A 26921-nucleotide genomic window follows, 5' to 3' on the forward strand; every position below is an offset into this window, starting at 1 on the left:
TGACGTGCTCGTTCAGCACCTTCATGAAACTCCTCCTCAGTCTTTCCATGTTGACCCTGAGCAGCCTGTATCGTGTCTCTGATGCGAGCAAAGCTAGGTCCTGGCCAATCCTCCTGGCTCTTGATTTGGAGCACTTGATGTCGATGTCCTGCAGATTGGGAAGGGTGGTTTGGATGGTCCACTCATTTGTGTTCCCCATCTAGGTGATGATGTTACCACTCAGGATGCTCTCCACGGTATGGGTGTAAAAGTTCCTGGGCAACTTGAGTAGGAGCTTGAACCCCCACGTGCATCTGTGGTGCTAAAGACGCTGGTTGGCTTTCTTTACCAGAGTGCTGAAGTGGTGTGACCACAACAGGTCCTGGGAGATGTTGATGCCAAGGTACTTGAAACTTTTCCACCTATGATGAGTGAAAGAAAGCTCCTCTGGTGCTTCTTGGAGAAATCCACTATGAGCTTTTTGTTGTTGTTGGTGCTCCGGTCAAGGTAGTTCCCCCTGTACCAGTTTGCCAGATGGATGATCTGGATCGTGGTTTAGCCATGCCGTTGGAAAACTTGATGATGATCAGAATCAGAATCAGAATCAGAATCATCTTTATTTGCCAAGTATGTCCAAAACACACAAGGAATTTGTCTCCGGTAGTTGGAGCCGCTCTAGTACAACAGACAGTCAATTTACAGAACACTTTGGAGACATAAAGACATTGACAAAAAACAACAATTGTGCAAAAAGATGCAGAGTCCTCTAGCACTTAGAGCAGTTCGAATGGCTAATATCGCAATAGTCCGGTGCAATGACCATTGTGCAAAGGGCACTGAGACTTCAAGGAGTGTATGCGGTTTAAAGTGACGAGTAGTGCGATAATCTGGGACAATGGTTGTGCAAATGTTACAGATACTCCTCAATCAGTGTGCAAATGGAGCAGATGCTACTCTGGCATGAGTGGCCACTATATGCAAATAGTGCAGCACGGCGAGACAACTACAGTGAGTGCACGAGTAATACATAATTGGCCCCACAGAAATGTGACAACGAACTCAAGTCAAAAAATTGCCAGCTTGTTGTAATGGAATTATAAGTTAGCTGTTTAAGAAGTTGATTGCAAGAGGGAAGAAGCTGTTGGAATGTCGACTAGTTCTAGTTTGCATTGATCGGTAGCGCCTACCTGAGGGAAGGAGCTGTTTGCATCTGAGATGTTCTCGGTGTGACGGGTGAAGAGGGAGTCCAGCAGGGGGCATATAACACAGCCTTGGGGCGCTCCGGTGATGAGGGACGATGAAGTGTGGTTCCCCAAACACAACTTGTGGTCTGGCAGGCAGGAAATTGAGGATCCAGTTGCAGAGGGAAGGGCACTAGCAAAGGTCGTTGAGTTTGGAGTTTTGGAGTTTATGGCGGTAAAGATTGAGGTGTAGTCAATGAAAAGCAGCCCAAAATTGGCCAGGCGGGTGAGGATTAGGGATGGGAATCGAGAAAGACTTCCAGTTTCCAGTAATTTCATTCCTTGGAATTGTTTGTTTACTTTCCTGATGATTGCACTTATGATTCTTCTTATGTTACAAATGGGTGATGGCACATGCAATAAGTGTATTTTGCTTCTGAACTTCTCCGACATAGCGTCAAGGCAGAAGCACTCTAAAGATAGGCTATACTTCACACGAAAAGATGATACTGGAGCTACTTGCAAATCGCAAAGCTTTAATTTCGTCAAAGGGGGGTAATACTTTCAATAACATCTTTGATATTATCATATCATAGAATGATATATACTGTTTATACAATGATAATGACATCAATGATATCACACATCATTCATTCATTCATTTGCACTTACGGTCACGCCTACGGGCAATTTAGAGTCTTCCATTAACCTACCATCCATGTTTTTGGGATGTGGGAGGAAACCACAGGACATGGAGAAAACCCACGCAGGTACGGGGAGAACATGCAAACTCCACACAGGGGGGGGCCGGATTTGAACCCAGGTCCTCAGAACTGTGAGGCGGATATATTTGTTTCTATGTGCCCTGCGATTGGCTGGTGACCGGTTCAGGGTGTACCCCGCCTCCCACCCGAAGATAGCTGGGATAGGCACTAGCAGCCCACGACCCTAGTGAGGATAAGCGGTAAAGAAAATGGATGGAGGGATGGTCTGAAAATGTGTTCCTCTAGCTATGCTAGCGACAGGAAGAACAATTACATGCTCTTCCACTCCACTTCAGTGTATCCACCTGTTGCCATTCATACAACAAAATAATAGCTTTGTGTTCAACGAAACTGGCCGACATTTCTCATTCAGTAAATAAACTCAGAGTCGAAGCTCGTCATTATTTCAGTATATACACTTTTTGAGGCATTTGTGCTTGGTGGTCTGCCATGAGATTTTTCTAATGTCAAGTATGTGCCTCTGTCAATAAAGGTTGGGAAACAGATGTGAACTTTGTCAAATGACAAAACAACGCTAGCTCCAGCGGACCGTGTAATTATTTACAGATGGCTGGTGTCTCAAGGCAAAGGTCAATAAATATGAACTACTGATTATGTGAATCTGTTTTTACTTAAGGGAAAAATTAAAGAATACGGTTAAGGTAAACTCTTACATCCTGTCCAATTTGACCCGTTTTGACATTTGACAGCAATAAAAATACCACAAATGTTATCCTTTCACACCAAAGTTAATGACTTTTCCTAAAGTGACCCAAAACAAAAACAAACAAAAAAAGTTTGTTCAGCTGCGACAAAGTTTGTGTACTCTGGGGCTGTTCTCGGTCAGATATGATTTGTGTCTACTGTATGAAAATGGAGTTCAGTGTCATATTCCTGGGACTGGCTGACGACCAGTTCAGGGTGTACCCCACCTCTCGCCCAGAATCAACTGGAATAGGCGCCAGCACGCCTGCAACCCTAGTGTGGATATGTGGTACGGGAAATGGATGGATGGATGGTGTCATATTCTGTTTTGTTTTGCCCACTGTTGTTTTTTTTTTTTTTTTTTCTTGTGTTGCAATTTATTAGTAGTGATTGGTGGGCAGAGTCCCCTGTGTCCCCAGATGCCAGTCATCATCATCAATTGGGCATTTAGACACAGGGGAGGCAGGAGGAAGTTGTTGAGTTATATTCAGGAATGAAGCGCATAAGTGGTTGAACACACACCAGAAGGAGCAGCACAATCTCCATTGAATTGAAGCAAAAAATGTGGCAAAAAATATTTTATTCATTGCATTCTGTTTATGTCATTACTGTATATTTTTATAAAGTACAATATTATAGTGTTATTTTTCTTACTTAAAATGTTTTTTGTTGGCTCCAGGTGGATAATTTAAGTTTGGCTTTAATTTCATGAATACGAGGAGGACTCAAATACAGAAATTGACTTTCAGTTGAAACTAAGCTTCAATCAAGCATCTTTTTCAGTTTAAAATGTTTTTGTTACATACAGAGATAAGGTTTTGTTCTCTGCAGTAGTTCATTGATTTCAGAAATGCAACCCACTCATTTTTTTTTTATATTATCATTGCTGCCATTTGCAAGCAACTCACGTTTTGACTACAGATGTGTGTTGCATCATTGCAAAGCACAGAAATGGAAAGTCTGTCAAAGATATAACTGTCCAACGTGGATGATTAATGCTGAACTGGAGTTGATGTTTCACGTAAGACTGTTTTGAGGGCTCTTCATCGTGGTGGACGGCATCATCACCGTCCTAAAAAAACAACAATTGCTCTCACCACCGTAAATCAAAGTATACAAAGAAAATTTAAAACATTGTGATAGGTTTTGAAAGTCTGTGCTTTGGTATGATGAAACCAAAGTTTAGCTGCTAGAGCGTATGCGAAAAAGTAACCCCCTGTACAACGCCCCTGACAAATAATAATATTGTTTGTTGTTTTATATCAGGCTTTTCTAAATATCGCTGGTGCATTTGTGAAAAAGTATGAAATTGACCAAATGACCAAACCATTTGAGTTTCCACCCAACAGTGACGATATGCAAAGACAAAGATTAACTAGTGAATAAAGATACAGAGGTGCCTTGAGATATGAGTTTAATTTGTTCTGTGACCGTATTCGTAACTCAAAACACTCATCTCAAATCATCTTTCCTCATTGAAATGAATGGAAATGCCACAAATCTGTTACAGCACCCCCACCCCTCCACCCCAAAAAAAATGTTTTTCATAATGAAAAATATCACTATTTAACAATGCACTTTGTAAGAACAGAGTAATAATATAAATAAATAGAATGTAAAGATTTCAATAGTTTGTGCATCATGATTTATTGGTGCAATCCAATTCATTGTGCTGCTCCCTCTGGTGTGTCTGACTTGGCAACCAGGAGGCGGTATAATACAGTTATACTGAGACAATGTTTTTGTAGAGGAGCCTATGAGTACTCTTACATTATCTGAATGTGTTGCTCCATCATCTGTGTTCAAATATAAATTGTTTCTAAAACCGCGACTATCGAAGCTAACCATTAACATGTCAAAGTCGTTTTCCATTGTTTGTCAGCATAAAGCTAAACTGACTTTCATAAGGCAAAGCTATGTTGTAGTTTACTAAGTTAAGGTTGAAGAATGTCAGTGGCCTTTGTATCCCTCAATTTTTCTGTAGGTGGCCATCACAGGAAAAAGATTGAACACCCCTGCACTAGACTATCCATGACAAGCGTGCACACATTTTCGTGGCAAATATTTGTCTGTAAAAAAAGAAAAGACATTTATTTGAGTAAATTTGGGTTGTTGGAGGAAGAAGTTTCTAATTTAGGTTTTGAGTATAAATGGTTATGGCAGATGTCTAATGCGTGATTGCATTGACGTGAACTCCCACGCCATTGTCACGCACTCGCTCCTTATCAAATGAGACACTTTTCACGCTTGTTGATGCGGCAACCCGTGTTCAACTTGTGACCATCAGAATTCAGCATGCCTGACAAAAGAGGACTCAAATAAGTGATGAGCATTCCTTCTTCAAATGTGGTGGGGTCAAAGCCCTTTTTAACTAATATTTATTTATTTACTTACTTTTTAGTTTATTTCTAGGCCTTTATTTTTAATTATATTTTATTCTCATATTGTTTTTGCATCAGAGCTCTGTTACGTTTCTAAAATGTTTTAGTCTATAGAGTGTTAGGTCTGTTATGTCAACATGGATTTTATTGTTTAATATCTTTTAGTAATAATGCACTAATTAGTATGTATATATGTGGTGGGCCATGGCCGCAGTCCTGGCTCATGGGGTCCCCGGTCAATGTGCGTGTAGACTCCGCCTGCGCCGCTGTACCAAAGGATCCAAAGAACTTGACTTGTGGCTACAGCCTGCAACCTGAATGCGCTGTACCCAGCCTCAGGTCATTTACAGCATTATTACACGCACACATATACATATATATATATATATATATATATATATATATATATATATATATATATATATATATATATATATATATATATATATATATATATATATATATATATATATATATATACACATATGTGTTGGAGTAGCGCACATGTTGGATTAGCCGACTCCTCCCTGTCCACGCCCAAATTTGAATATGCAAATAATATTTAAATGAACCCTGCGCCTGAGATGCCGATCTCTGCATGATCAGAAAAAAAGGAAAATGAGCAAGGTAATGAAGAAATATATTTTTTCTGAATGTGAAGTTGCTCGATGAAGTGGAGGCACGCGAGAAAATCCTCTTTGGCACGCTGTCGTACGGCGCGAATGGGACAACGCGTGTGCGGCTGTCGATGCACACACGCTGAACTAAAAAAAAGAAGTGATCAGACATTAAGGTGGATGTGAAGTAGAGGACAGCTGCCCACCGCCAAAAAAAAGGCGGAAGAACCGGCGCGGAGGGCCTCACCCCGTTAGGAGAGAATCGCTGCGATCGTGGGTGACGCTGCTCTGACGCTGGGTGATGGGAGGACACGTGTCTCACTATGATCACCCTACAAGGTTAATACAATGTATTTTTAGAACTCATAACAAATGTGTTCATACAGAAACCTACACACAGCCCTGTGAGATAAAGGTTCATGCGTAAATGTTGTATGTGCGGTATTTGTAATAAATCTTTGGAATTCAAATAGAAGCACATCAGCATATCAAAGAGGATATCAAAAACTTTGACTCCTTTTTGATTACTCAATTTATTATTTTAACACACAGGAGAGGACACGCACACTGACAAAAAAAATCATGTTTTTTTTGTTTTTTTTAGAAGAAGAGGGGTAAATTATGTCAATTTAAACACATTTGAATCATGTGCAACCGATGCACATGTTCAAATGAAGTAAATTCAAAGGACTCTTTTTTTTTTCAGTGCATGTGCTGGAGTCACAAGAAACGATTGTGTGGGCAATACGCGGCATAAATGATCGCCTCGATCAATTAATAGGTGTCCTCACAAATATCAGTGGTTCATTAAATACACTGGTTAACAAATGAATTCTGAGTCCTTGCCTCAATTGCATTGTTGAAATCAAATGTTGCCGGGCATGACTTGTTCATCAGTGGTAATTATTCATGTGTCTCTGATGTACAGATTTATGAGAACAGTTTCCCAGCATCACCTCTAAGTGTCGCCAAAGCACCAAAAGCTGCAGAAACGTGTGTACGCCTGTCACTCTTGATACATCTGAACTTTGCCGTGACAAAGACCGGACGCCACGTTTTTGTGCGTAAGCACCTTTTTGTACATCAGGCCCTTGATGACGGCTTGAACAGTACTCCTTGAATATTTAAGTATATTTTTAGAACCTAACCATGCTTTAAACTTCTTCACAACTTAACTGTCTGGTGAAATCCTTGGTCTTCATGATGCTGTTGTTCACTTATGTTCTTGAACAAACCACGGAAGCCTTCACAGAACAGGTATTCATACTGAGAGTAAATTGCACAAAGGTAGACTTTATTTACTAATCAGGTGACTTCTGAAGGCAATTGAATGTACTGGAATGTGTTGAAGGGTATCAGAGTCAAAGGGGATGAATACAAATCCACGGCACACTTCAGATTTATATTTGTGTAAGTTTTGAAAACACTGCATCATTTTCATTCCGCTTCACAATTTATGTGCAACTTTGTGTTGGTCTATTACATGAAATCTCAACAAAATACATTTAAGTTTGTGATTGTAATGTCACAAAATGTGAAAACGTTCAAAAGGCATGAATACCTTTTCAGGGTACCGTTTTGTACTTTTATGTCAAATACATTTGAACAGAATAATTGTTTGAGTCACTGATGGTGTACGTTCACCTGACTTTGGTGCAGGGAGAACGGGTTCAGTTCCCACTCAGTGAAGGTGTAAATGTGTGTGCGTGAATATCTGTCTAAATATATGCCCTGCGACTGACCAGTGCCCAGTCCAGGGTATAGACCGCCTTCCACCTGAAGTCAGCTGGGATAGACTCCAGCTCTAGTCTGAACAGTTATAGAAAATGGATGGATGGCAGTGATTTGGTACCGGTTTTGAATTTGCTATATTTAAGCACAGCAATAATAAAATTTTTTTGTTGTTGTTTTTTTTTAATGAGAACTTGTGCCTGCTACGCTACTATTTTTAAAATTTTGGTCATTATGGTGGTTCTTGGAGAGCTAATACCATACAGTAAAACATTCTTCTTTTCTCACCATAATGACACTGCAATCTACATCTAGTATAGCTCAGTGCTGCTGACATGTTGTGTCATAGTGGTACTACACTAAAGACGAGCGACTAACCTTTTCCCACTGCACTTGACAAAGCGCCTGACGCACTCAACGTTCCCATTCATTTTCCCTTCCTGGAACTAAAAAGCTCACAAACAAATTTAAACTCTGAAATGCTGCTGTGAAATTAGCATGGGATATTCCCATTCTTTTTTCTTTTTTTTTTGCTGCTGCATCACCTCCTACTCCTTAAAAAAAGCAAAGTTAGGGCTTTCTTTGCCAACAACGACCAATACATATTGAGGTCCAATCAGCGGTGAAAGCCGCCTGACTTCCTTCTAGGCTGTTGCGTCACCACTTCCAAATATGAAATGGCTGTCGTCATCCTTTCACACTGAGCAAGTGCAGTGTGCATAAAATGTATACAGTAAAATGTAAAACCCATATAAAAGATTGCTTAAAAATCTGTGTAATAGCAGGGGCATGAAAGATGAACCGCAATATAGTGGGGGTTCACACTAAAATGAGTAATGGCCAGTCAAATTTTGGGACACCGTGGATTTATATGCACACCTTTGTGAAAAGCCAGAGAACAAACTGATTTTATTTGTCCTTATAATAAAAACAACAGTCCATGCCTTGACTTTCAAACCATTTATTCATTAAAATATTACCTATAAAATACATTTTCAACATCAAATTATATTCACATGATGCCGACAACTTCATAGTCATGCATTGTTAAAAGATATACAGCAAAACAAATACACTTGAATTTATACATAAGTAAAAATTATTTTTGCAATACTACTAAAAGACGGCTGTTTATATAATTATTTCATAAGTAATGTTATTTTACCAATATGTTTCTTTCCTGGGTTTATAATCATGTCAGCTTTAAACTTTTTTCAGTGGAAACACTTACTTGAGAAAAACGACCCGTGTTGATGTGGACGATAGATCGAAAAATATATATATATACAGTGGGGCAAAAAAGTATTTAGTCAGCCACCAATTGTGCAAGTTCTCACACTTAAAAAGGCCTGTAATTTTAATCATAGGTATACCTCACCTATGAGAGACAATGAGGGGAGGGGAGGGGAGTGTGTGTGTGTGGGGGGGGGGGAATCCAGTAAATCACATCGTCTGATTTTTAAAGAATTTATTAGCAAATTATGGAGAAAAATAAGTATTTCGTCAATAACAAAAGTTCATCTCAATACTTTGTTATTTGTTGGAAAAGACAGAGGTCAAACGTTTTCTGTAAATTTCACAAGGTTTTCACACACTGTTGCTGGTATTTTGGCCCATTCCTCCATGCAGATCTCCTCGAGAGCAGTGATGTTTTGGGGCTGTCGCTGGGCAACACAGGCTTTCAACTCCTTCCAAAGATTTTCTATGGGGTTGAGATCTGGAGACTGGCTAGGCCACTCCAGGACCTTGAAATGCTTCTTATGAAGCCACTCCTTCATTGCCCGGCAGGTGTTTCATGCTGAAAGACCCAGCCACATTTCATCTTCAATGCCCTTGCTGATGGAAGGTGGTTTTCACTCAAAATGTCACGATACATGGCCCCATTCATTCTTTCGTTTACACGGATCAGTCGTCCTGGTCACTTTGCAGAAAAACAGCCCCGAAGCATGATGATTCCATCCTCATGCTTCACAGTAGGTGTGGTGTTCTTTGGATGCAACTCAGCATTCATTCTCCTCCAAACACAAGTTGTTACCAAAAAGGTCTATTTTGGTTTCATCTGACCATATGACATTCTCGCAATCCTCTTCTGGATCATCCAAATACTCTGTAGCAAACTTCAGACAGGCCTGGACATGTACTGGCTTATGCAGGGGACACATCTGGCACTGCATGATTTGAGTCCCTGGCGGCATAGTATGTTACTGATGGTAGCCTTTGTTACTTTGGTCCGAGCTCTCTGCAGGTCATTCACCAAGTCCCACCGTGTGGTTCTGGATTTTTGCTCATCGTTCTTGTGATCATTTTGACCCCATGGGGTAAGATATTGCATGGAGCCCCAGATTGAGGGAGATTATCAGTGGTCTTGTATGTCTTCCATTTTCTAACAATTGCTCCCACAGTTAATTTCTTCACACCAAGTTGCTTACCTATTGCAGATTCAGTCTTCCCAGCCTGGTGCAGATGTACAATTTTGTTTTTTTGTGTCCTTTGGCAGCTCTTTGGTCTTGGCCATAGTGGAGTTTGGAGTGTGACTGTTTGTGGTTGTGGACAGGTCAAACAGGTGCCAATAATACAGGTAACGAGTGGAGGACAGAGGACCCTCTTAAAGAAGAAGGTACAGGACTGTGAGAGCCAAAAATCTTGCTTGTTTGTAGGTAACCAAAAACTTATTTTCCACCATAATGTTAATTAATTAATTAAAATTTAAAAAGACTGATTTTCTGTTTTTTTCCCCCTCATTGTCTCTCTCATAGGTGAGGTATACCCATGATGAAAATCACAGGCCTCTCTCACATTTTTAAGTGGGAGAACTTACACAATTGGTGGCTGACTAAATACTTTGCCTATAAATATATATATATTTTTTTTTTTACAAATGATCATAAATTAGGCAGCATGGTGGCCGACTGGTGTATACATGTTCTCCCCATGCCTGTGTGGACTTTCCCAGGGTACTCCGGTTACGTCCCTGAATGCAAAAATATGCATGGTAGGTTAATTGACAACTAAATTGCCCATAGGCGTGCATGTGAGTGTGAATTATTGTTTGTTTACAGTGGCGTGAAAAAGTATTGGTCCCCATCTCAAATTTGTATATTTTTGCATAGTTTCTCCTCTTTAATTTTTGATATCAAACAAATGTAAATAGACAAATATAACCCAACTGAACTTAAAATATTTTTAAATGGTGATTTCATTTATTAAGGGAAAACAAATATTCAGTCACCTGGCCCTGTGTGAAAAAGTAATTACCCCCCTTGTTAAATCATGAATTAATTGTGGCAAATCACGATTTCTGGTTAATTTTCACCGATCACACCTAAGCCTGATTACCTCCAGACCTGTTCAATCAAGAAATCACTTCAACAGAATCTGTCCCGACAAAATCAAGTTGGACAAAAGATCTAAAAAAACCTGCAACAAAACGACACGATCCAAAGAAATTCCAAAACAGTCAAGAAATAAAGCAATTGACATCTATCAGTCTGGAAAGGGTAAAAGCCATTTCTAACGCTTTAAGATTCCAGCGAACCAGAGGAAGAGCAATTATCCTCACATGGATAAAACACGGAACTGTGGTGAACCTTACCGGGAGTGGCCGGCCTACAAAGATTACAACAAGAGAGCAGCAATGATTCATCCAGGAGGTCACAAAGGAACTGAGGACAACTTCTAATGAACTACAGGCCTGCCTTGCCTGAGTTAATGTCCGTGTTCTTGACACAATAATAAGGAAGAGATTGGGCAAAAATGGCATCAATGGCAGAGTTACAAGGCCAAAACCACTGCTGACCAAAAAGAACATAAAGGCTCGTCTTACCTTTGCAAAATAAACATCTGAAAGATTCCCAAGAGATGAAAGTTGAGCTTTTTGGAAGCTATGTCTCGCGTTACATCTGGCGCACATGTAACACAGCATTTCAGAAAAAGAACATCATATCAACAGTCAAACATGGCGGCGGTAGTGTTATGGTCTTGGGCTGCTTCGCTCCTTCAGGATCTGAAAAACTTGAATTCTGCTCTTTAACAGAAAATCCTGAAGGAGAATGTTCAGCCATCAGTTTGTGACCTCAAGCTGAAGTGCACTTGGGTTCTGCACCAGGATAACAAGCCAAGACATACCAGCTATTCAAATTCTGAATGCCTTAAGAAAACAAAATGAAGGTTTTGGAGGAGCCTAGTAAAAGTCCAGACTTGAATCTGATTGAAATGCAGTTGCATGACCTTAAAAAGGCCGTTCGTGCTCAAAAACGCTCCATTTTTGCTGAATTCAAACAATTCTGCAAAGAAGAGTGGACCAAAAATATCTCCACAGAGATGTGAAAGACGCATTGCCAGTTGTAGAAACAGCTTGATTTCAGTTGTTGCTGCTGAGGATGGATGAGTTATTAGGTTTAGGGCGCCATTACTTTTTCACACTTAGCCAGGTAACTTTGAATATATATTTTTCCGCATTTTTTCAGCATTTTAAGTTCACTTAGGTTATATTTGTCTTGATTTTTACATTTGTTTGATGATCTTCAACATCAAAGTGAGGAAACTATGCAAAAATCTAAGAATCTGTGAAGTGAGCCAATTCTTCTTCACAGCAGTGTTTATGTGCCCTGCGATTGGCTGGCGACCAGTTCAGCCTCTCGCCCAGAGTCAGCTGAGCTAAGCGCTAGCACACCCGTAACCCTAGTGAGGATAAGCAATACGGAAAATGGATGGATGGATGAGCATAAATTAATTCCGGTAGATTTGTGAAAAACATAAAACATGACTACATTTTCCAGCTCCCATCTAGAGTTTCATTGCGGAAAAATGGACACACACACACACACACAAGAACAGACAACAGCGATTGGAGGAGGGTAGCAAAAACAAGAAGTGAATCTGCTGTGAGGTCCATATTTCTGGAAATGTGTCTGTGAGGGAGCCTTTCAAAATGTTGACAGTTTGTAATGTAACAGTGCAGCCTGTTCATAATAATTAACTGCCCTCACAGTAATTGTCAACCATGACTTGGACAACACTTTCTGAAACACTAAGCCAAGGCCAAAAGGTAAACCCAGCTGCACTGAGTTCTGCGTGATTAGTACATTAGGATTAGCCAACAGCTGTAGCTTCTCAAAAGGACCATACACTCTGTATGCGATTGCTCAGTGATGTTTTCAACATGGAGGGCAATGGGGGTTGTTTGTGTTTGCCAAAGTGCCCGCTGTATGAACGGATCTGCTACACTAATGGAGCTTTTCACAAAGTTTGTAAATAATAGTCGCTTGGATACTTCCGGGAGGCAAAAAGTGATTGACTAACGCTGACTTGAACAGAAGACGATGACAAAAACTGGTAGTTTTGGCCTTGTGCTGTGTAATATACCCCAAAAGGTTTATGTTTATTTTGATTTACATAAAAACATGCCCGGAATACCTCACCAGGGAGGTGTCCGGGAGGCATCCGAATCAGATGCCCCAGCCACCTCATAGGTGAGGGTAGGAACGTAGATTGACCGGTAAATTGAGTGTTTCGCCTTTCGGCTTAGCTCCTTCTTTACCACAACGGACCGATACAAAGTCCGCATCACTGCAGACGCTGCACCGATCCGCCTGTCAATCTCCCGTTCCATTCTGCCGTCACTTGGGAACAAGACCCTAAGATACTTGAACTCCTCCACTTGGGGCAGGATCTCATCCCTGATCTGGAGAGGGCATGCCATCCTTTTCCGACTGAGGACCATGGTCTCAGATTCTGAGGTGCTGATTCTCATCCCAGCCGCTTCACACTAGGCTGTGAACTGCTTCAGTGAGAGTTGGAGATCACGGCTTGAGGAAACCAACAGAACCATATCATCTGCAAAAAGCAGAGAGGCAATACTGAGGCCACCAAACCGGACCCCCTCTACGCCTCGGCTGCCCCTTGAAATTCTGTCCATAAAAGTTATGAACAGAATCGGTGACAAAGGGCAGCCTTGGCGGAGTCAAACCCTCACCGGGAACGAGTCCGACTTACTGCCGGATATGCGGACCAAACTCTGACTCTGGTCGTGCAGGTACCGAACAGCCCGTATCAGGGGGTTCGGTACCCCATACTCCCGAAGCACTCCCCACAGGACCCCCCGAGAGACACGGTCGAACGCCTTCTCCAAGTCCACAAAACATATGTAGACTGGTTGGGTGAACTTCCATGCACCCTCGAGGACCCTGCCGAGGGTGTAGAGCTGGTCCTTCCGTGATCAGGTTAACTATTCAGATTCTAGAAACGATTAGTTTTAACAACAATTAGAACCACTATTCGTGGTTGGCGATCTGATTCAAGGACGATATTGGTTCATTTAGCATATGATCCAAAACCATAAAGTGGCTTTAAATTGAATTGAAACTTTTTAGCCAAACCTTTAACCAGTATGACTGTGAAATAAATGCCTGCATACCGGACAGTGCAGGGGAAATTTCCTCGATTCCTGTTGTTTCTTGTAAGGGAATCATGTCAACTTAATTGTGGATATAATAAACAACAATTAATTGCTAATGCATTCACACTTTATTTGAATAAAGTACAAATAACATCTCCAGTTTGGATTAACAGTAGGCTTACCTGCTACTTCTGATGTTTTTTTTAACATGGATACAACACAAATACAATATTAATATTAAAAAAAAAAGTGCAACCAACATCTCTTCACGTTAAATGAGCAGTGGTTGACCCTGCTAGTAATCTAATTTTAACAAACAAACAAATGCACTAATATCTAACAAAAGATCAAGTTGAACAAACTATTCTTCCATGACTACAAATTTTTTTTTTTTCAAAAATATCAACTGATCAATATAATCTGGTCACGACACTTCTGTGTGCTCACTATGTTGCCAGCAGTATTAAAAACTCTTTCTGCTGGCACACTTGTGCTGGGAATACATAGATCCCATACTGATGTTTTGTGCTTGTGTTGACGTAGCCAGAAGCATGCTATTGAGAGTAAAGTGACAGCCTACAACTGATGCTCTGCTGCTTTTGTGGTTTTGCTTTTGTGTGAAATCTAATGGCACCTTCGTAGGTGGTTGCAGACACAGCAAGCAATTTATTTCGAACGTTTCCGTCTTTGCTAAAGGGAAAAGTGTTTCCACACACTGGACCATATGGTGGCCTAATAATTTCCTGTTTGACGCCACCTCCTCACCATGCTGTTTTGCCGTCTGCTTGTGTGCAGTCTTTTTCATTAAAAGTGCTAAAACACACACACACACAGGTCCATCCATATAAAGTCTGCTGTGCTTAAATCCAATGCATTATTTCCTAGTATCGATACAAAGGATTGATTACATTTAAAAACAGTTTTAGATCGATATATATCACCCGGAAGGCCAAGGTTCCGAACAAGGTTCAATGTAGCAGGATCATAGGAATATAAATCGATACATCAATGAAGTGGATAAATCGTTACACCCCTTGGTTAAGGGGAGTGAAATTCTTTTGAAACAATCCTGTCTTTGTGAAGCACCTTTTCATTTTGTCTTGACCGTATGACTTTTTCCATAAAGGTTAACGAAAGGTTGTATAAAAGTTAGGAGATTTGACTTTCCAGAGGCCCTCTGTCTGAGTTTCTACCATTTCTATTTTCAGATAAACTTATCTGTTGAAAAGTAAATGGGTTTGTTTAATAGCGGTGACAGCGGAGTTCTTGCCACCCGGAAGTACATGCGACGTGTGAAGTGTAGTGTGTGAAGTGCTGCCTCCATGACTGAAAATGCTTTTATTGTTTTTAAGGACGTTTTTTTCTTGGGGGCAATTAGAGGCCACATGCATTGCCGTAACCCATTAGCTCTGCCCCCGGTTGTTATTGTTACAAAAGCTGTACTAGCCATTGGTTCCACGGTAGAGCAAGTGGGGTGAATTGTCGCTCATTTTTATGTTACGACCGCCCCCTCAAAAAGACTGTTTCGGAAAGAAGTACAGATATGTGCCAAAAATTTTGAATACAAAGGGAAAGTCCATTTATTTTAAGAATTTGTTTCTAAAAGTGAAACTTGTATGTTGTATGTATCTAATTTTGGAGCACATACCTGTATATTGGCCGATTTTGATGAAAGCATATCCCAGGCATGTTAAGACAGTTGGGAATTGTTTAAAATTGTTTAAAAAAAAAGAATGCAGATGCCTCCTTTAAATACAAACATGCATGAATAGCAAGGCAAACTAATGCATTTGCATTTAATCAGAATACAAAAACATTTTGGAGCTAGAGTTTAATCCATGTAACTATCCAAATGTAATAATAAATTATATGAATTCAGGATAAATGACCTTTAACTTTGTAACATTACTGGCATTTACGTCGACAGAATCAAGTTTAACACTGACCTTTGTCCTGCTTTTCGTGACACAACTGATGGCACCATGCTCACAAACATGCTACAAATGCAAAAAGAAATGACAAACGTCTAAAAAAATTTTTTTTTTTTTTTTAAATGTAAAAAACCTGCTACTAGAAATTCTACTAGTGAGATGACAATGTTAAATGTAAGCTGTTACGCATACGGACGTGCACGCATTGAGAGATGTCGTAAATTGGGGTTGGCAGAGAGTAACATGGCACAGAAGAGGTGGAACGCAAAGTGCTGATAAATTAAGAACAGTGTAACTGGATGCGTTGTGTGTGTTGGTGTTATTTGATGTTCTTCAGCAGTGAGGTGCGCGCGTTCACCACCGCCTTGAAAGCGTCTTCGCTCCCGGGGGCCACACATTTGTCTGGGTGTAACAGTACCGCCAGCTTCCTATACGCCTTGTTGACCTCCTCCCTGGAAAAAAGCAGGTAGGATGGAAGAAAGAAAAGAAAAAAAAAAAAAACTATTCACTTCACAACAGACTGCACGTCGTTAGACAAAAAAAAAAAAAAAAGTTACATATGACGTTACATCTCATATGACAGGCCTGTCCAAAAAGCAAACAAATAAATAAAATATAGTACACATTAGACCAGCGATCCAGCCAGGTTGTTTGTAGATATAGAACAAAATTGTTAAAATGTTTTAATAATGAAAACATTTAGTTTAATTCAATCTGTGACAATGTTCTTATCTCAAATCAAATTTTCCGCATTGAAATTAGAGGGAATGCCATTAATCCGTTCCAGCCTCCCCCCAAAACACGGTTTTGTACTCTATAAAAACATACGGTACTGAAACAACAAAATAAGAATGCAACTAAATAAATATGGCTTTGATACATGTTTTTCTACACTTGCCCTGAACTTTGTCTTCACTGTTTTTTGCCTCACTTTCCGCAGCTTCTCCATCTTTTCATGGACAGAGGTCCGCAGCTTAGAACGCCAGTGGTGCCTTGACTTACGCGCGAAGTGAAAAGCAACGAAATAACTAAAGCTAAAATTTAAACATTTTAGTAAACGAAATAAAATAGTGTTTAAAAGAAAACAAACAACCATCTGAAACAAAATTCTATGTTTACAAAACTAACTATAATTATAGCGAAAATGTCCTTTGTTTTCGGCTTTGTAAAATTATTTCATACATAAGCTTTCGGCGTTGATTTTAAATGTATTTACACTACCCGTCAAAAGTTTTATACCACCCCAATTTTTCCAGTTCTCATTCTCAGAACAAATAAACGACTCAGTTTTGTGCACACTACAAACTAAGTTACAAAATGAATCATGGACTCGATCTACAAATAAAAATGTATTCTAAACGTTTGACTCAAAATAGCCACATTGGGCAGATATAACTGAACACACTTGTAGCATCATCTCTAAACTGGAAATCAAATATTCTTCCGAAGGTTATTTCCAACTGTTGTGCAAGTTACCATAAGTAAGGTACTTGTATGTTGTGTTGTTTTCACTCTTGTGTACAGTTTAAAGTCTGGAGACTGTTCTTGTTTTGTAAAATGCTGAAAAGTACATTATTTTTCCAGGTTTGGGTAACCTTGCCTAGTTGACTCAACCTCTAGAAATTCACCACTTACCGTAATTTCTCGTGTATAATGCGCATTCCCCCCCCAAAAAAAAATTGTCATAAACCAATAGTGCGCATGATACACTGATATCGGGGGAAATGGAAAGAACTTTCACATTTTATAAATGTATGCCACCATCTCAAGGTTATGAAAAAGCTGTATATTTTCATTCCAATATGCCACCGCCACCTAGAGGTTATGAGAAAGGTGTATAGTTTAATTCTAATATGCCACCTAGCGGTTATGAAAAAGGTGTAGCCTACACTTTCATGCCAATACGGCAGGGGTACATATGACTGCATAATATGTACAGTTGTGCTCATAAGTTAACATACCCTGGCAGACTTTGTTAAATATAGTTTTTTTTATTTTTTTTTATTAATATATAAATACGACTGATGACTGAACAACAACCCTCATTCATTTATGTTATGTTTAATGATAATGCTTTTCTGAAATGCTTGACCGTTTAATTTGAATCCCATTAAAATAAAATGTGTTTCGGCTGTTGTTGTTTTCTTCTTTCGTTTTCTTTTCTTTAAAGAATTGTACCCATCTTACAAATTTTGCCTTGGTAATCAACATATGAGCACAACTGTGTGTTTTCTCATTTACTAAAAAGTAGGGCTGTGAATTTTAAAATAAGAGCAGGTAAATACAAAGAAAGTATTACGTGTTCAAACAAAGTGCTTAACAAAAGAATAATTCTTTGAAAAAAATAAAATACAGATAATACATTTTTTGATCATATGGGTAGAAGCAAAATCATGTATTGTAAAAATGCATGATACATAGGTAGAAGGGTTTTCCAAAATTTTGAGGTCAACTTTGGGGGTGCGCATTATACAAGGGTGCACGTTATAAATGAGAAATTATGGTATCTTCGTTGGTACCATTTAAAGCTATTAATTGGACTTGAACTGCTTGACTTTCAATTTAAAAAAAATAATAATTTGCTCCCTCCAAATCTCTTGACCGGTTAAAAAGCATTGGGTTAAAAATGGAGGTGAAGGTGTACAGTACTTGCTGATTCTTGGGAGTATTTTAAGGACATGTTGGCAAGACACCTGGGAACTGTTTGAAGTCGTGAAAGTAAATAAATAAATAAATAAATAAGAGGGTATAATGTGTCTTGTTTGAGAAGTCTGATATATCATGTCTACTTGGCCCTGGCCTGTCAACTCACCGTGTGGCGCCGGGTTTGACGCCCAGCATATCCCAGGAGTCCTTGCTGTTTCTGATACGTCTGATAGTGTCTGCTTGCTCTTTGGTGAAGCCTACGCTGACCTCCGTGACAGGTCGCTTACCGCCATTCTCACACATGTCAGTGATGGAGGAGAAGAAGGCCTGGACATAAGCAAACAAGCCACAGACACACTGAGTCTAGATTCAGGTTGAGAGCTCAGTTAGGCTCCTGTATGTTGTCCCACCTGGAACATCTCGTTGATACCTTCTCCACTTTGTGCCGACGTCTCAAAGTAATGAAAGCCCCGCGACTCCGCCCATAGACGCCCCTCCCCCTCGTCCACTACTCGCCGCTTCAACAGGTCCACCTGTGGACACAATCTGGTCACTTCCTGACTTGGGAGTCTGCTGTATATCAGCCTGAGGGACCAAGTGTGACCTTGTTGGCGCAGACCACAAACACAATGCTGTCCATGTTGGCCTGAGAGCCCATTTCCTGTTTCATTTCGCCCAGCCAGCTGTCGAGGGCATCGAAACTGTCCCGGAGACCCACATCGTACACCAGCAGCACGCCCTGGCTGTCCTTGTAGAACTCATTCCGCACCTGCACAAGAACAGATGGACTCATCCAAGAGCACCCCCTACTGCTGTGTTTCCACCACATTGATCACACTGAACCCTTGCCTATTAGCAGTTCGCTAGTCACAAATAATAGTTTTTTTCCTGTGGAACCTATCATAAGCTACTTGCTGCAAAACCCACCGATGTACAGTTTTGTCCTCTTTCTATAATGCTCTATGAGACCACAAGATTGTGCCAAAGCCCTGGCTAATAAGAACGTAGTACATTGTGTCAAGGAAGTACAGTGGAACAGCAGTTCCCATGTGCCCTAATTGTCAGACGATTCAGTTTTTGATAAATATTTCAGACCACAAGACCTGAGCACAAAGCATCCTGTGCATGTGTTTTTTGAGCGTTGTCTTGTTGACTAAGCGTCATCCCTTGCGCTCATAAACTGCTGTGCTAAAAATACAAGAAACACCAAATAATTCAAGAAAGAACTCATAGCAAAGTAGGAAAATGGCAAATAAAATCTTACTCACGGTCTTTCATATGCTATCAAGAGTCTTCAAAAAAGATAAATTATGTTTAATGTTCATTGATCCTTTTCAATAGTCTTATTTATTTCAGTTTTCTGCATGTTAAATTGTAATTATTATCCATAAAAGTTTCTTCACACTTGTGCATTTCTGGAATGGTTTTACATTCTTTCCTATGGGAAATATTACAGTTTTTGTACAATTTGGTTTTAGTCAGGCTTTTTGGAACAGAGTATTAAGTAAAAAAGGAGATCCCACAAAATGTTTAAGTGCTACATCTCGACTGAGAGACAAAGAATTTTCAACTACCACCTCTGACAGAACTTCACCCACTTTCTAAGGGAGGCGGGGGACACTGAGTCTGAGTGGACCATTTTCTGCGTTTCCATTGTTGACGCGGCTGGCCGGAGCTGTGGCCCTAGGGTGGTCAGTGCCTGTCGTGGCGGCGATCCCCGAACCCGCTGTTGCCGTCAAGCAGAAGAAGGAGTCCTGTCGGGCTTTCTTGGCCTATGGGACTCTGAAGGCAAGCTAATGGGTACCAGCTGGCCAAGTGGAACGCAGCTTTGGTGGTCGCTGAGGCAAAAACCTAGGCATGGGAAGAGTTCGCTGAGGTGATGGAAAACAACTTTCAGACGGCTTAGAGGAAATTCTGGTCTGCCAACCGGTGTCTCAGGAGGGGGGAGCAGTGCACCATCAACACTGTGTATAGTGGTGATGGGGCACTTTTGACCTCAACTCGAGATGTAGTGAGTCGGTGGGCTGAATACTTTGAAGATCTCCTCAATTCTACCGACACGCCTTCCCAGGAGGAAGCAAAGCCTGGGAACTCTATGGCGGGTTCCCCTATCTCTGGGGTTGAAGTCACCAAGGTGGTTAAAAGCTCCTCGGTGGCAGGGATCCGCCCGGAGTTCCAAAAGGCTCTGGATGTTGTAGGGCTGTCCTGGTTGACAAGCCTAGGCAACATCGCATGGACATCGGGGGCAGGCTCCTTTAACAAAGCAGAGTGAACTTTAATGCCCTAAACTACACTATATCATACAGGTGAGTGAGTCGGCCTATTAATTTGAGGATTTTGAATGAAATGCAGGAACATTTCATCATAATAAAATCTTTGAGTGAGTTGATTTTGGTTTTAAAAAAAGAATGCACAAAATCAGAATGATCTTTATTTGCAAAATATTGTCCAAAAAACACACAAGGAGCTTGTCTCCGGTAGTTGGAGTCGCTCTAGTCCGACAACAGTCAATTGACAGAGAACACTTTTGAGACAAAGACATTTAGAAAAACAGTCACTGAGCAATAAAGGGTTGGTAGTTATCTGGTAATGCCGGTACAATGTTATTTTTATTTTTTTTGACAATTGTGCAAAAAGATGCAGAGTCCTCTAGCACTTAGAGCAGTTTGAATGACTAATATAGCAATAGTCCGGTGCAATGACCATTGTGCAAAGGGCGCCGAGACTTCAAGGAATGTATGCAGTTTAAAGTGACTAGTAGTGTGATAATCTGGGACAATGTCGATTGTGCAAATGTTGCAGATACTCCTCAGTCAGTGTGCAAGTGGTGCAGATGCTACTCTGGCATGAGTGGCCAGTATTGGTCAACAACAGATGTGCAGCATGCCGAGACTACTACAGTGAGTGCACGAGTATGTATAATTGACCCGACAGAAATGTGACAACAAACTCAAGACAAAAAAATTGGCAGCATGTTGCAATGGAATTTTAAGTTGGCTGTTTAAGAAGTTGATTGCAAGAGGGAAGAAGCTGTTGGAATGTCTCCTAGTTCTAGTTTGCATTGATCGGCAGCGCCTACCTGAGGGAAGGAGCCGGAAGAGCCGGTGACCGGGATGTGGAGGGTCCGAGAGCATTTTGCACGCTCTTGTCTTAGTTCTGGCAGCGTGCAAGTACTCAAGGGTGGATAGGGGGGGTACCGACAATCTTTTCAGCAGTTTTGATTGTCCGTTGCAGTCGGAGTTTGTCCTTTTTTGTAGCAGCACCAAACCAGACTGTGATGGAAGAACACAGGACTGATTCGATGACCGCTGTGTAGAACTGCCTCAGCAGCTCCTGTGGCAGGCCGTGCTTTCTCAGAAGCTGCAGGAAGTACATCCTCTGCTGGGCCTTTTTGAGGACGGAGTTGATGTTGATTGCCCACTTCAGGAAAATGAGAGACTGTAATTCCCTGGAACTTGAAGGTCTCGACGGTTGACACAAGGCAGCTGGACAGAGTGAGGGGCAACTGTGGCGAAGGATGCCTCCTGAAGTCCACGATCATCTCTACAGACTTGAGCGTGTTCAGCTCCAGCCACTCCACTTCCTGTCGATATGCAGACTTGTTACCGTCTTTGATGAGGCCGATGACAGTGGTGTCATCTGCAAACTAAAGGAATTTGACAGCCGGGTCCGTTGAGGTGCAGTCGTTCGTGTAGAGAGAGAAGAGCAGCAGAGAGAGGACACAACCTTGGGGTGCCCCAGTGCTGCTGCTGCGTGTGGAGGAGGTGGTCTCCCCCAGCCTCACCTGCTGTGTCCTGCCCGTCAGGAAGCTGTAAATCCACTGGCAGATGGCAGGCGAGACACTGAGTTGGAGAAGCTTGGAGGAAAGGAGTTCAGGGATGATGGTGTTGAACGCTGAGCTGAAGTCCACGAACAAGATCCTCGCGTAGGTCCCTGCACTGTCGAGGTGTTCAAGGATGAAGTGCAGTCCCATGTTGACTGCATCATCCGCAGACCTGTTCGCTCGGTAGGCAAACTGCAGTGGGTCCAGCAGGGGACCTGTGACGCTCTTGACGTGGTCCAGCATGAGACGTTCATGACCACAGATGTCAAGGCGAGAGGCCTGTAGTCATTTAGACCCGAGATTGTAGGTTTCTTGGGGACTGGAATGATGGTGGAGCGTTTGAAAGAGGATGGTACTTTGCACAGTTCCAGAGATCTATTGAAGATCTGTGTGAAGACTGGAGCAAGGTGGTCCGCGCAGATTTTGAGGTAGGATGGGGACACATGGTCTGGGCCTGTCGCTTTGTTAATCTTTTGTTGTTTGAAGATGCGTCTCACATCCTGTTCATGGATGGTTAACGCAGAAGTCAGAGGTGTGGTTGTGGTCTGGGTGCGGCCGGGTGGGTGTGGGGTGTGAAACTGTCCTTTTCAAATCTGCAGTAGAAGGTTTTCAAGTCGTTGGCTAGTCTGCTATTGTTCTCAGCTTGGGGTGATCGTCGCTTGTAATTGGTCAGCGATTGGAATGCATGCCAGACTGATTTAGAGTCGTTAGCGCTAAACTGTTTTTCCAACTTTGCTGCATAGTTTCTCTTTGCAATGTTAATTTCTTTAGTCCGCTGGTTTCTAGCTCGATTATACAGGGCCCTGTCCCCGCTCTGATATGCGCCTTCCTTAGCTTGGAGAAGTTGCTTGAGTTTGGCAGTGAACCACGGCTTCTTGTTATTGAATGTGCAAAATGACTTTGTTGGTACACACACATCTTCACAGAAACTGATATAGGATGTGACAGTGTCCGTATATTCATCCAGACTGCCATCTGAATTTTCAAGATTTTCCGGTGAGTAACTCGGCGAAAAAACTGAGGGGATTTGCGAAAGTTGGTGAAAGAAAGTCCGGAGTAGCCTCCTTGATGGTTAGCAGGTCACCCTTTGTGTAAGTGAGTCGTGTAATGTCTCCAAAGATGAACGAAAAACACAAGAACAAAAACAATACTAGAGAGCACGTAACCGAGGCGACCACACTGGTAGGCACCATCTTGGAATCTACCGCAGACAAATTCCTTGTGTGTTTTTTGGACAAACTTGGCAAATAAAGATGATTCTGATTATGATGATGATTCTGATTCAAAGACACTCCAGTCTGTGCAGTCTAAGTTCTATCTTTGCTTCATTGGTCCACTTTTTCACTGCAGGCTTCACACATTTAAGTTGTTGCCTGTATGTCGGTATTAAGTGAATTAAGCAGTGATCAGACGAGCCCAGGGCTGCACGAGATTTGGCACGGAATGTGTTATTTAGCGTCGTATAGCAGTGGTCTAAAATGTTATTTTCCCTGGTGGGACAGTCGATGTGCTGCTTGTATTTAGGGAGTTCGTGGTTGACTTTAGCTTTGTTAAAGAGTGAGTTCTTGCACGTAATATTGGCTTGCTGTTCAGCAGTTTTGTGCCATCTTTGAATGGTAATTTTGATGCACAAGAGCCCTTTGCCCTCGAAAGAAAGAGGGGAAAAATAAAAAAATACAAAAATACAAAAATCACAACATGTGGTTATTTTGTTGTTTGCTTCAAACATTTTGTCGTTGAAGAGTGGCAAAAAATTGCGGGCTAAACCATCATTTAAGTTGCCTATCCCTGGCAATTTTAAACATATTTTGGGGGGGGGCTGCCAATAATTTTCAGTCGTGCACTATTTGTGGCCGTGCTCCTTTTCCTAGCAACTGCTTTTTTTCTGGAAAATAAACATTTTTCTTTTTTTAAACTTATCCTGATCAACTCCAGTGTCATGCAAAATGGTGGCTCGGTGTGCGTTTTATTCTGGAAGAGTTTTGCTGTGTAGCAGGGGAGTTTGAAATACTCCTTCTGCAGACTCACTTCGTAGAAGAATGGATGGCCAGCCATGTCGAAGATATTGACCTTGATTTCTCTGTCACGAACGTGCACCCTGACAACATATGTCTTATTAGGGTCACATTGTAAATACATACAAATGTTAGACCACACAATAAAAATACAGTGAACACACTTACTTGGTAACCCCATAGTCAATTCCAATAGTGGCCAAATATTTGGGAACAAACCTCTTCTCACAGTAACGTTTAATGATGCAACTCTGCAGGGAGAAATTAGCAAATAACAATGTTAGGCAAACAATACATGAATTTATCACATGCAATGATGGTGTTCAAATGTCTTGTAATTGCAGAGCAAGAATAAATGGGAACGGAAACCACGTGAATGTATTGTGAATTTAAGGTCTCAGTCTATCTTCCATGCCTTTATTCCATATATAGGGCTCCTCTGATTACAGTCCTGACATCTGGAACGGTGCGCAGCATAAGCCACACTTTGTTATTTGATTGATTTAGCTTTATGGCCTTGACGTATTTTTTGCACAAATATTTACTGTAATTATGACTTTGCTAATGCATTAGCCTTTGTGATAGAATACAGTGCATTCCTTATGTCCAAATGTGGGTTACGTCGCCAGCTTAACAATGGAATTCCATCTTAAACAGAGGACCCCTGCAAAAGGACTTTAAAACTTGAAAAGCAACACTAAAACATGTGAGGACCACAATTGAATTTCTATTTCACAAAAGCACCACACAATAAAAACAGGATGCTTTAATTGGTCCATTGGAAAACTGCCGCAGGTTCTCATTGTACAATGCCGTTGTTATTATTTATTTATTTTTACGCATCAGTGTTAACCGACTTTTATTTTGATATGCTTTCATCACATATTGCATTAGCACCCACCCACTGTGTTGGTAGAGCAAATTAAATAATTCCACTTAATTGGACTGAAAATTATTGTTTATTTAATACATCTAATGTATATTTCATCGTCTATCTATGCCAGCAACAAATTGTAATGTTGAGAACAATTAAATGCTCTCCCTGGATGGCAGAAAGCAATATTAACCTGTGTATGCCCATTGCCATTTATGCATAAGAATAAAGGCTTTGTGTTTAACGAAACAGGCCATTTCACACCAAGTAAATTTGGGTGTAACTGAGACTTGACAAGTTCGTCATAATTTCGGTATTCAGTGGTACCTTGACCTTTGACTTACAAGTGCCCCAACTTATGTGTTTTGCCAATTTTTTGCTTTTTCTGTTAAAAGCGAGCTTCAGCTAGGCCACCGCCCTAGTAAAGTGAAAAAAGTCAATCAAAGCACTGGAATGTCTTCCTATGTGGGCAAGGAAACCTACACTCAGTCAGCCATTTACAAAAAAAAAAAAAATGAGATCACTTGCAAGGAGCTGCTGTCAGCCACAACTCACGCCCAGGCACTCACACCCAGAATAATAATAGTAATATTAAATAGACGTGACAATAAAAAATGGACTACAACATAATTAGGATTTTGACTTAATCAGACGCAAACAATACGTTAGCCATAATAAGTAACCCGTACAGTAAACTACGCCTTTGACGACATCACTAAGCAACGTTAAGTCGTGATGACGATAGGTCATTGAATTGTTAAGAACTTACCTTTCCAACTTCAGCATTCCCGAGGCTTATTAGCTTCACGCGGAGCGGCTTCTTGTTGTCTCGTCTCTTCGACACGTTCGTTTCCATCTTTTTAATCCTTTAAACTTGAAACTTTGGAAGGAAGCAAAGAAGGGGACGATGTCACAACACAACCGTGCGGCTAATGTTAGCACTTAGCACGAGCAATGAACGCAACGCGCAACCAAATCTATTGTATATTATTGTTGTACGTCACAATTACGTTGTATTAATTACCATGTGTCATTAGAATTAAGTTGGACACGAGTAACATGATTTGGGAAGTGTCGTCGTAAAATGCAGCCGACATATAGCAAAACGGACTTGTTAGCGTCATTGCTAAACCATAGATATAAATAGGTCGATGCCACACGCCCCTTTTGAACTGCGTGCCTATGGCAACGATAAACTGGGAGTAAAAAAAAAAAAAAAAAGGTCAGCGCATTCCGCATGTGTGTGGACGGCAAGTAAACCATAAGACCAAGGATTCCCGTACAGTGTGCTGTCTACGGTTTCGTACAACGCCGTACAATTACGACAAGGGTACTGGGAGTAACCTTTCACGGAAAAAACACATTTGTGTGTGCTTTTTATCCAATTTTTTTTTTTTACCGTGAAAGGTAACTCCCAGTACTCGTCGTAAATTATACGCCGTCATGAGTTTACTTTTTTTGTCAACGTTAAATTGTTAGCACAGGCTTTAATGTTGACAAAAAAGTAAACCTCATGAAAATCGATTGACAATTGAGCAAGTTACTACTGAATTTCCATGTCCATGCATTGCCTTTGATGGGAACGTCGACCTCCCCAACATGGCCGCCACATAGGCACGCTTGGTAGTCAGCCTGTCACGGGAGCTGTTTTCATTGTGTCTTTGGACTAAACGCCGCCTTACAAGATGTAACTCCGCTAGTTCTTTTCACAATAAACCGACATCGAGGACCTACCGTACCAAAATTAAATGCATCCATCCATCCATTTTCCGTACCGCTTATCCTCACTAGGGTCACGGGCGTGTCCAGAAAAGACCCCTTTGAGACAGCTACTTCTGTTTGACCCAGTTTTGTGTCCGCTTTGTCCATATTTGGCC

General features: G+C 41.1%; 1 protein-coding gene across 2 annotated transcripts; it reads right to left on the minus strand.

The window, feature by feature from the left end:
• Positions 1 to 8303: 8303 nt before the first annotated feature.
• dnajc27 (DnaJ (Hsp40) homolog, subfamily C, member 27) lies at positions 8304 to 26802 on the minus strand. Of its 2 annotated transcripts, none has more exons than XM_061787910.1 (8): positions 26784 to 26802; positions 25814 to 25924; positions 24339 to 24421; positions 24184 to 24253; positions 18937 to 19101; positions 18743 to 18865; positions 18499 to 18659; positions 8304 to 16138 (listed from the first exon to the last, which is right to left on the minus strand). In XM_061787910.1, the coding sequence occupies exons 2-8, from the start codon at positions 25898 to 25900 to the stop codon at positions 16006 to 16008; spliced, it is 822 nt and encodes a 273-aa protein (XP_061643894.1). In that variant the 5' UTR covers positions 25901 to 25924; positions 26784 to 26802; the 3' UTR covers positions 8304 to 16005. The 2 variants fall into 2 exon arrangements, with proteins under 2 accessions (XP_061643894.1, XP_061643884.1); XM_061787900.1 differs by lacking the exon at positions 26784 to 26802 and adding an exon at positions 26069 to 26225.
• Between the last annotated feature and the right edge of the window lie 119 nt (positions 26803 to 26921).

The sequence above is a fragment of the Phyllopteryx taeniolatus genome, chromosome 1 (assembly GCF_024500385.1).
Source record: "Phyllopteryx taeniolatus isolate TA_2022b chromosome 1, UOR_Ptae_1.2, whole genome shotgun sequence".
NCBI classification, from domain to species: Eukaryota; Metazoa; Chordata; class Actinopteri; order Syngnathiformes; family Syngnathidae; genus Phyllopteryx; species Phyllopteryx taeniolatus.